Raw genomic sequence first — 11,459 nt, 5'->3', positions numbered from 1 at the left:
GGGGACACAATTCAACGCGTAACAGAAGGAACAAGTTTCTGCTCAAACTTAAACATGAGAAATGTCCCATTTGTTAATGACACACTTCATCAGGAAATAAAGGCTCAGCTCTGGGTTGCTGGGAAAATCGATATTCCTAGCTCACATGTTCCATGCCTCCTTCTCTATTAGAACTTGCACTTGAAGGGCACTTGGCTGGCTCAGTGAGTAGAGCATGAGTCTCTTGATATTGGGCTTGTGAGTTTGAGCCCCAGGTTGGGTGTAGAGATTACTTAAAAATAAAATCTTAAAAAAAAAAAAAAAAAGAATTTGCACTTGATTAGACATTGTCAGTGACTACTGTCAGCACCTTACACATCATCCTCTGTTTCCTAAATGAAAATCTGCCTGTTCTAGAATCTATTGAATTAGTAAGCAAGCAAAGAATTCAGAACTGATATACACATGGATGAAATTAGGAGAAGGTTTGGGGAACTCCTCACTTTCTGGACATGTTCTTTTCTTTAAAAAATTTTTAAAACATTTATTTATTTTTGAGACAGAGCATGAGTAGGGGAGGAGCAGAGAGAGAGAGGGAGACACAGAATCTGAAGCAGGCTCCAGGCTCCCAGCTGTCAGCACAGAGCCCCTTGTGGGTCTCGAAATCACAAACTGTGAGATCATAACCTAAGCCAAAGTTGGACGCTTAACCGACTGAGCCACCCAGGCACCCCTGTTCTTTTCTTTATTTATATGTCTCTTAAAACAAAAAGGGGAAGAAAGAAAAAAAGGAAAACCCCATAACCTTGCATGCTTTTGCTGTTTTTTTTTTTTTTTTTTTTTTTTTAACATTTATTTATTATTGAGAGAGAGAGAGGCAGAGCGTGAGCAGGGGAGGGGCAGAGTGAGAGGGAGTCACAGAATCTGAAGCAGGTTCCAGGCTCTGTGCTGACAGCTCAGAGCCCGATGTGGGGCTGGAACCCACAAACCGCGAGATCATGACCTGAGGCTAAATCTGACGCTGAACCGACAGAGCCACCCAGGCGCCCCCTTTTGCTGTTTTTAATAAACAAAAATATGATCTGTTTGCCTTCTTCGGGAAGTAGAAATGGTCTAGAGAGCCAAGGTAACATAGTGGGGTAAAGGTTTGTGCTGTCTGGGACTACTTCAGGAGTCAGAAGCCGAAAGGGAAATCTTAATTTAGGATTCTCAGACTAGCATCTAAAAGTTTAGGTAAGAATAGAGCTGACATACCCCAGTGTAGACCGGACGATGTGCACGCTCATACAGAACAGCACAAGTTTCCCCCAAGGGCTGGAAGATACGGGCCTGCATCTACCCGACTTTGCTGGGGTCACCCAGTTCTACTCTTGGAACAGGAGAGGACTGGGAAATGTCTAGGCTATTCCCTTATTTCGCGGAGGAGGAAATGGGTTAGTGTGTAATTGTTTTTGTTATCACACATGGCTTGTTTTGTGTATCTTTCAGCCTGTTAGGCTCACTCAAGTGCCACATCCTGCATTCCAACCTCCTAGGAAAACAATCCAATTCAGCAAGCTTCTATTGGGCGCTAACTGCATGCCTAACCTCCAGTTTTATTATATGCTAGACCCGCCCATTAAGTCCTGAACGGTGGTGTTTTGCTTTCTGCACGAGATTGCTAGTTTTTCCTACCGCTTTAAGATTCCGATGTAGGCCAGTGTTTGGCTTTCTGGTGGGGTGGGACGCAATGGGCAGCCTCCTTCGTCGCGAAGACGGCGGTTAGGACGCCTCCAGGCATTTAGGCTTGAGCGCTGGCGGCGATTCCTCCCGAGGCCTGTTCCAAGCTACCACCTCGCGCTGCGGAATCCGACCCGGCAGGTAAGGAGCTGTCCATCAGCAGGCAATGGGCGTGGCCTGAAAAGACCGGCCAATCAGAGGGGCCGCCTTTAAGATGGGCTCCCCGCCGCGGGAACCCGCCCAAACCCAAACCACTGAGCATGCGCTCTGGGCCCAGCGCAAATTCCCTCCTCCCTGGGCGCCCTCTCTCCGGCGGGGTCAGAGTTAGGCTGCTCGGGATTTCCTCAGAAAAGAGGGAAAAAGGAGACACGGCGGTGGGGCTCCTTAGGGACGAGAAAGTGGGAAAGCCTGTGAGAGGAAGCTCCTCAGATCGATGGCTGTCGCTAGCAGCCGCCAGCTCCTGGGTCTCGTGGGGCTAGCAGGCCGGCGCTTCTGGGTTTCCCGGGCTCCGCGCCTCGCGTTCCCGTCCGGCCGCGGAAGGGCGGCAGGAACGCTTGTGGTGTCACTTCAGCCTCTTGCAGGTTATAGTCCTCAGTTTACACGAGAGATAGGCCAGCCTCAGAAGTTTTGATCCCGCCCAAGGTGACGCAGCAGGTCGCCGTTGCGGGGTCGGGGTCTGCGGGACTCGCAGCGGCTGTACCGGCCTGCGCCGCCCCTCACCCGGGGACGCTCCCTTCGGTTCGCAGAGGCTCCTCGCGGTTCGCACCACGCTTCTGGGGGCGGAATGGTGGTTTTAGGCCGAGAAGCGCCAATGCGAGTGCGTGTGGCGCTCCAGGCAGGGTCCCAGACAGGGCGCTCCCTCCGGGCCCGCACGACCGCTTTTCTGTCCAACGGCCCTGTGCTCTCTAGGTGCAGCATAAAGCCCACCTTCCTGAGACCCCAGAGGCCCCCGGCCCACAGGGGGCGTGGTGCCACGGAGCCCGCACCCTGCCGCTGACCACAGGGTCCCATTAGACAGGCGCTGGTTTCGGGAACTCGGTCCCGCTCCAGCCCGGGATTGTGCGCCCAGTCGGCGGCGTTCGCGGCCCTCACCTCGGGTCTTCGGACGTGCGGCCCGAGAAGCGCAGGCGCCCCCACCTGTCCCGCAGCCCAGCGTCCCGCCACCTCGCTCCCGCCGTGCGGCGCCTACCGGGCCGACCTGCCGGGCCCGCCGTCCCGCCGCGCCGGCCCCTCCTCCGTCCGCCCCGCCCCGCCCCGCGCCGCGCCGGACACCCCGCCCCGAGGAGGCGGCCCGGCAAGCGGCCGCCGAGGGAGGCTGGTGGCATGGGGGAGCCGTCGCCGCCGCCGCCACACTCACGGTCGCGCCTAGCGAGCCCGGGCGTTGCTCTGAGCGCGGGGGACCGCGGACGCCTGGGGGGGCGCCTCGGGGCGTGACACGGTGCGGAGGGCGCGGCCCCGGTTGCCCCGCCAGGACGAGCGGCGAACGGCAGGGGGAGCGGGGGGGGCGGCAGCTCCGGGAGCTGCCTGCGGGCCAGGCCCGGCGCCCAAGGCGCACCTGGCGGCGGCGCGGCCGGGCCGGACCGCGGGAGCAGGCGCGGCGGCGGCAGAGGCGGCGAGGATGTCGCAGCCGCCGCTGCTCTCTGCCTCGGCGGAGACTCGGAAGTTCACCCGGGCGCTGAGTAAGCCGGGCACGGCGGCCGAGCTGCGGCAGAGCGTGTCGGAGGTGGTGCGCGGCTCGGTGCTCCTGGTGAGTGCGGGACCACAGATGGTGGGAGGCGGGCGGGCGGCCACCTCCTCCACGCTCCTCTAAGTCGGTCGGGCCCAGGCCGAGCTGCCCGACTCAGCTAGGACCGCAGGATTAAGAGGTGGTGGATGCTGCACAGGGAAGAAGGGAAGGTCCCGGAGGGGCAGCAACTTCCACATCCCCACCCTGAGTCCGGGGTTCCTCTCCCCACTACTGCTGCCCCTTCCCTCCTGGGAATTTCCTGCGAGTGAGATCGCCATCTCCCTCAACTAGTCCCCTCCCACCCCGAAGTTTACCTCCTTCTGCCAAATGGGGCTTTACTCTCCTTTGCCCCCGTTTCTCCCGCAGTCCCCTGCTCTTCCGGTATTCAGGAGGGGCTTGACACCTGTGGCCTGGAGGGACGCAGGGGAGTGGAGGTGGGGGCTTCCTTTTTCAGTCCAAAACCCTGGGTAAGAGGTGGACCTGCGTACCCTTTGGGTGGGCTGAGCTCCAGAAGGGAAGCGGTTCCGCCCCCTCCCCTTAAGCCGGCTTCCTGAGGTTTGGCCTCCTCTTCTGAAGGGTTAGGGGGCGTGATAGAAACCCTTGGTAATTTCAGCACTGGTGCAAATTACTATGGAGTTTGGGGATTTGAAGCAAGCGAAGCAATGAGGTCCAAGATTAATCGGGTTGTAGCAGAACATCTTTAAAGAATAGGCCTCTGGGTGTAGGATGATGAAGTTTTAAATCGACTTCTCCACAGCCAGGGCTGGTCCTGCTATATTTGGAAATGCAGTATATCCAGATCACTCAGATGGCTCGGGAGAGGAGCGACTTTTGATGGCAGCATGTTCTCTGGGGCAGCTGGAAACTTTTAGCTGCTCCTTGCATCGTCGTTGGCATTTGTTTTCTGGAAAGGGGCTTGTTTGTGGGCGGGTGACCCGTGTTTGTTGGAACGATGCGGGAAGATGGGCCTTGGAAGTGATTGTCTGTGCTTTGTGGCCTCTGTGTAGGGTATTTTCCAGTGGAGTGCAGGTCCCTTGACACAGGAGCTGGGGCATCTTTCTGGTGGCAGATAGATGCCCTTCCTGGGCAGACACAGGATGACATGAATGACGTTTGTGGAGATTGGAGATGAAACTTTGCTGATTTCCGTGTCCAGCTTGCTTAGCTTGATTTTTCTCTCAGTTGACAGCTCTGCCAGATCACCCCAGATTCCTCAAACTCCAACCAGTCCGTCCGTAATAAAATAGGGATTTTATTTTGCTTTTCTACTGCACTTGATCAGTGGGTGGTAAGAGTAGAGTAGGAGTTGGGAATAGACTAGAACCTGGCTTCTCCTCCATAACCCAAACTGACTTCTCTTCCTTTCGTCTAAGGAGGACTTCCTGCATCCTCTTGATTTTTGCCATTGTATGTGTGTTAAGGATAAAGCCTGCAACATCTGTGGCGTCTTTTCTGTTCTCACGTGAAATTTAGTTCTTTGAACCGGGAGCCACTGCCCTCAGCAGGGATTTGAGGCAAAAGAAGAGTAAGTAAAACATGACTGTGCCATGATTTCCAAAGTTCTGGCAGACTTGAACTGAAGAGGAGGTTCTAGTTTAATGACCATCAGGTTGAGCACAGAAGTGCCAATATAGGCACAACCTTGCAACAGACGTAGATGTGCAACATTCCTTGAGTATCTGCCCTTCCCACTGGAGGATGGCCTACTGATAGTGACCTGGTAGTGTCCATTCCCATGTCTGACACACTTCCGTGGTACCTCACGACACTTTACTGGTACATCTGTTTTCCCTGGCACCCTCCGGCACGGACCGTCAGATGCCTGGCTGGTGTCTCAACTCTTAGTGTCCTCTGTGGGTGGTCACTTGTATGATGAAACAAATACAAATTGCAGGAAAGCCGGTGTCCTCACTGGGGCATTTGAGGGGCTCCCAAGCTGAATGGGAAGTGCATTGCAGTGGTTCTGTGTTGCAGAAGGAGGAATTAGAGACAGTTTATAGATCCTAAAAATAACCCATTAACCTCACTCTTTTCACCTCCTCCCAGGCACTCTGCTACCACCTTCTTCTTCATGCTCCCCAGTGTCCATCAGGAAGCCACAGTAGGTGCTCCTGCCACATAAGTTCTGGTCTGGCTTTGGTCTAGGAGGACATAAGGAGGTGCCCCTGATCCTTGCAGGAGGCGGAACAGCAACCAAGCCACGGTTTGGAGTCCCATGGTCTAATGATCCATGCTTAGATAGAAGTATTACTCTGCTCTGCCTTTTTTTTTTTTTTTTTTTAAATGTTTTTATTTTTGAGAAAGCACAAGCTGGGGAGGAGCAGAGACAGCGGGACAGAGAGGATCTGAAGCCAGCTCTGTGCTGACAGCAGCGAGCCCCATGTGGGGCTTGAACTCACAAACCGTGAGATCATGACCTGAGCCGAAGTCGGACATTCAACCAGTTCAGTCCCCCAGGCACCCCTCTTTTTTTTTTTTAATGTTTTATTTATTTTTGAGAAAGTGCAAGTGGGAGAGAGACAGAGAGAGAGGGACAGAGGATTGCTCTGTCTTTGACAACTTGGGTCAGTGCTAACACAATGCCTACAGCATAGTAAATGCTCAATAAATACTCTTAACTAGCTGACTAATAAAGCAATTTTGCAGATGGGCTAAGATTAGTTAAAAATGTGCTGGGAGAACTGGACAGCAGCATGCAGAAGAATGAAAATAGACCACTTTCTTACACCATTCACAAAAATAAACTCAAAATGGATAAAGGACCTGAATGTGAGACAGGAAACCATCAAAACCCTAGAGGAGAAAGCAGGAAAAAACCTCTCTGACCTCAGCCTCAGCAATTTCTTACTTGACACATCCCCAAGGGCAAGGGAATTAAAAGCAAAAATGAACTATTGAGACCTCATGAAGATAAAAATGAAGGGAATATGGATATAACTAGTTCTTTCCTTGCTTCTAGTACTGGTGAGTGGCTGGTAGTGAGATCAGAAACAACAAAATTAAATAGTTTAGTGGGTACTAAAGGCTGCTGTTTAAAACCAAACTTTAAAATGTGAAAGTGAGACGTGCTCATAAGTTTTTCATTGTTTGATAGCTTCATTTTTCATAGGCTTAGGTTTGCGGGCCTTTAAAAATGATTTTGTATTAATTCGAAGAGCTTGAAAATAAACATACAAAAAAGTGGAGAGAATAGTATAATGAACCCTCATAGTCCACCACACAGATTCAATAATTATCAAGATTTTACCTAACTTTGCTTCAACCGTCCATTTTTTATTTTGTGTATGTGTATATGTTTGTGAATTCCGGGTCTCTTGTCCTTTCTCCCCATACTCCTAGTACGTATTGTTAAAAATAGGGATATTTTGTATGGAAGTATAATGCCATCATGCCATCAACATAATGCCATCAACAGTAATTGTTGATATACTCTTCAGGTTTCCAAGATTGCTTAAAAAACATCTTTGATAGGTAGTTTGTTCTAATCAGGATTTAAATAAGGTTTGCAGACCTTTTCAAATGTGGTTAGCTCCTTCTTTTTTCGTTTTTCTTTCTTTCTTTCTTTCTTTCTTTCTTTCTTTCTTTCTTTCTTTCTTTCTTTCTTTTTCTTTCTTTCTTTCTTTCTTTTTTAAGGTAGGTTCCACACCCAATGTGGGGCTTGAACTCATGACCCTGAGATCAAGAGTCACATGCTCTACTGAGTCAGCCAGCTGCTCTGGTTCTCTCTTTCATGAGGCTTAGAATTATGATAGTGAGGACCCTATCTGGGGTTAGGAGTCCTGGGTTTTAATCCTAAAGACTTAGTAGTTTAGACCATGGGCTCTGGAGGCAGAGCATGTGGTTTGTAAGTCAAGCTCTGCCCCTTACCAGCTGGGCAGTCTTAGGCATATAACTTAAACTTGCTGTGCCTCAGTTTCCTTATCTGTGGAGTAGAGATAATAACCGTACTTATTTTTTTAGGGTTGGTTAGGAGGATTAAATGAGTAATATAGAGAAAGCTCTTTGACAATGCCTGGCATATATTTGACCAATCACTTAAGTCACGCTGTGCTGTTGTGTAACTTATCTGAACTTTAGGGCTCCATTATATTAAATGAGGTGCTGTACTAGGTTGTTCCTAGAGGCTCTTTCCTTATCAACAGGCTTGAATTCTAAGTTGCTTTTTATGATTAGTAGATGTATTGCTAGTAATCGTCTTGGTAATTTATGAGTTTGGCTAATGAAGGAAGAGTCCTCACAATTCCAGAATTAGTTTTCCATGATTTAGAATAGTTGGGAGGGCAGGGCAGTACATTCAAAATATATGCAAGCTCAGAAGAAAACCTTCCCCGAGAAGGCTGAGTTGTGATTGCTTTTGGAGCTCCTGAAAGCATTTTACCTTGCTTGAGTCTTTCAGATTTATTAAAGATAGCATCATAATGGCCTAGATCTAATGGACTGTATCACCCAAGGCCTAAAAATATCCTTTCTCTGAAAGATTTGTGTAAATATTGTGACATGGGCCTTTGTGTGGGTTTACCAGGTATATGAACTTGGGTATTGATGCCTACCTGGGTCACCTGGCTGCCAACTCCCTTATTGATCTTATCTCTGTATGTTCAGCTTCAAACTCTCCTTCCATGTCAAGCCCCTGCCAGTGATACTATTCCATGCCCTTCATCCAGCAGTATGAAATGAAATGAAACCGAGTCAGGTCACTAAATTTTCCTTTGTGTTACTGGCAGAGGATGGACAGAAGGTGTGGGATGATTCTCTCCTGGAATATGTGCTTGAGGCCTTCCTCACCCTCTTAGGTCAGTCAGCTCAAGGTTCCAGTATTATCTGAGGTAACGTGAGACCCGAGTGGTGGTGTTCTTTGAAATCCTCGGGTAAGGTAAAACCTCATTTTGGCTGTAATTTCAAATCAGATATGTTAGTAAATCGGCAACTGAACTGGCCTGAGCATCACCTCACTGTCTTTCTCCACCCTCTGGTGGAGTCCTAACAAACAGAAATGTCCTCAAACACAGGAAGTAGGGTGGAGGCCCATCTCTAAGTAGATAATCAACAACAGGTTCTATTTCTTTGGTTTCTAGTCCATTTGAATATTAGGAGACAGGAGGGCATTAGTAATGCCTTGAGTTTGAAAAGGGAGGGAAGGAATTGTAAAATCTTTCTCCACGTGGATTGAGGGCCTTCTCTGTGCTAGGACTGTTTGCTGACTGGTGGAGATACACTGCTGTGTTAGAGCGAGCCCTCACCCTGAGGGTTTATGATCTAAACAGGTGGACAGGTCAGTAGTCTACAGAAAGGTGGATCACAGTACAAGGGAGCACATTTAAAAGGTCAAATGGTTGGTTCAGCGCATAGAGGAAGATGAGATGGCAGAACTGGTGCACGTGGGAAAGTGTTCTGAGGAACTAAACAGGACCTGGAAGAGGCAGAGATAAGGGGGACTTTTTTCCTAGAAAAGAATGAGAGATTGAACAAATGCTTGCTTGGAATGCCTGGCTAGGCCAAGAAGGAGCAAGCAGCAGCTTAGACAAAGAGGGACATGTTTTAGGAGGAAGGGGGAGAAATTTTGAGAGGTACGTTTGCTAATTTGGAGAACAATTTCAATGATTGGCTGAGAGTACATCACAAAATATATATATATTTTTTCCCTTGTCTCTTTGAAACCTATTTAGGTTTATTTTATTTTAATTTATTTACTTTTGAGGGAGAGTGAGAAGGTGAGTAGGGGAAAGGTAGACAGAGAAGAAGACAGAGAATCCCAAGCAGGCTCCGCACTGTTAGTGCAGAGCCCAGTGCAGGGCTTGAACTCACAAACTGTGAGATCATGACCTGAGCTGAAATCAAAAGTAGGATGCTCAACTGACCGTGCCACCCAGGCATCCCTGAATATATGCTTCTGAGAGACATCTTTTCCTAAGTGTAACCTTGGGGGTAAATAATGTGACGGTTTTATGTCATGCCCAAGGACAGGGAGAAAGGTCTGTGGCATGAAGAGAAAACCCAGAAATAGGACTCAGTGTGTGTAATCATTTAGGGTATCATGGGAGGAGTAGTCAAATGTGGTGAGTGTGCTCCATTCAGTAAATGGTGTTGCAAAGAAACAGTGTTGGGGCCCTGCCTTTTATACTAAAATAAATTATAACTAAATATAAGAGTTGCATGTGAAATAAATAAAAGAAGCAGCATAAAACATCGATGAATAATCACGTAAGGGTGGAGAGGGATTTTTAAAGCATTAAAGTAAAGGGAAAAACCAGTTTTGTCTGCGTTTATGAAGTGAGCTGTGGCTTTGCCACTGGTGAACTGAGGCCTTGGAGTAGGTTACTTCACCTAAGCCTCAGTTTGCTCATCTGAGAGTTCGGATTACTAGATATTATTATCTTAGTTTTTTAAAATAAAGATCAAATAAGGTATTTAAATCACTTAATATGTTTAACAGAAGTAAGGTCATGTTATGTTAATAAAGTAAGAAGTAAGGTCATGTTATCTTGACTAAATATATCCGCATCCAGCATTTATTGAGCACTTACTATGTCCTAGGTTATATGTTAGAGCTTTACATGTGGGAGGGTGAGTCACAAGGTGACCCGGCTGTAAGTGGAGGGCCTGGGTCTTGAACCTGGGCACTGTGGCTTCAGACCATGTGTTCCTAACCACTCTGCCTATTGCTTCCCATGTGAACACTCAAACCTCTGTTCTGTGTGTAACAAGTACTATAAATTTAAGTCAGTAAGCTGCCTCTGACTTGATTTCAGCTCAGGTCATGATCCCAGGGTCACGGGGTCGAGCCCCATGTCAGGCTCTGCACTGAATGTGGAGCCTGCTTAGGATTCTCTCTCACTTCCCTCTGTCTCTCTCTCCTGCTCTCACTCTTTCTCTTTCTAAGAAAAATCCATGCTGTCCATATAGAGACACCCAAAATATAAAGAAAATAAAAGTTTTGTACTCTCTCTCTCTCCTTAAAATAAAATGACAAAGAAATTTTTTTTAAAGGAGTGCCTGGGTGGCTCAGTCAGTTGAGCATCCCACTCTTGATTTTCATTCAGGCCATCATCCAGGGTCGTGGGATCAAGCCCTGGGTTGGGCTCTGCACTGAGTGTGGAGTCTGCTTAAGATTCCCTCTCTCTGCCCACCTCCCCAAATAAATAAAACAAAATAAAATAAAAAGTCATAAGCTTAGAAACACTAAACATTTTATTTATCTATATCCATATTTAATAGTATTACGTTTTTAAAAATATATTGAGAGTTCTTGTAAATCAATTACAAAAAGAAAAACACTCCAGTAGAAAAATAGGAAAGGACATTAATACGCAATTTCTCAAATTGAAAGAAGAGGAGCATAATTAGCCAATAAGGAGCAGACAAACATGTTCAACCTTGCTAATAACTAGAGAAACATTAATCAAAACAAGATGCCATTTTTGCCTGATAAATTTGGAAATTTGCCAAGATAGAAAAGACATTTGCAAGGATGGGTGAACTCCTGTTTGCAGGACTACTCTGTCCCCAACTCCAGGGACTCTCATTTGCATAGCATTTAGTGAGAATTGTGCCTCCTGGATTTTATGACATGATGAATGGTATAATCTTTTTGCATTTGGGCTTCATATCAAAAACTTTAACACACTCCCTTTTTTTGGTCCAGTACTTAGAACTGTGGGAATTTTTCCTGAGGATCAACCTGAAATGTGCATTTAAGTTCAGTGTCTGAAGTCACAGTGCTGACTGCTCAGGGCAGAAAATGTAAAATACCGACCAACTGCAAACTATCGAAAGATCTTGACAGTAATCTAAATAAGTTGTGGAATGTGGAATATTTACGATACCATTACATTTTGTTTTAGAAGAATATTGTTGAGAAAATTTTTCCATTGCATCACTGGAAGGCAGGGAGGCTTGTGTTTAAGTTCAGGAGCTTGGGCCTGGCTGTTTGGGTTCTAGTACCTCTTTGCTACTAAGCATGGTGTAACCTTGGATTGAGCCCTTGAAGTCTGACTTGTCCTTGGTGTGGGGTGGCCTCTCAACTTGTTGGTCTTTG

At 47.7% G+C, this 11,459-nt stretch overlaps 1 protein-coding gene across 5 annotated transcripts in view; it reads left to right on the top strand.

Annotated features, from left to right (window-relative positions):
- The first annotated feature begins 3,100 nt into the window (after positions 1-3,100).
- Positions 3,101-11,459, top strand: part of DOCK9 (dedicator of cytokinesis 9) — a 291,057-nt gene continuing 282,698 nt past the window's right edge. For all 5 annotated transcript variants that reach the window (XM_045444882.1, XM_045444848.1, XM_045444766.1 and 2 more), the window contains exon 1: positions 3,101-3,445. In XM_045444882.1, the coding sequence (XP_045300838.1) occupies positions 3,317-3,445 (129 nt within the window). In that variant the 5' untranslated portion in view covers positions 3,101-3,316. The remainder of the gene's footprint in view (positions 3,446-11,459) is intronic.

The sequence above is a fragment of the Leopardus geoffroyi genome, chromosome A1 (genome assembly GCF_018350155.1).
Source record: "Leopardus geoffroyi isolate Oge1 chromosome A1, O.geoffroyi_Oge1_pat1.0, whole genome shotgun sequence".
Lineage (NCBI taxonomy): Eukaryota > Metazoa > Chordata > Mammalia > Carnivora > Felidae > Leopardus > Leopardus geoffroyi.
This window is presented reverse-complemented; position numbering and strand designations above follow the sequence as displayed.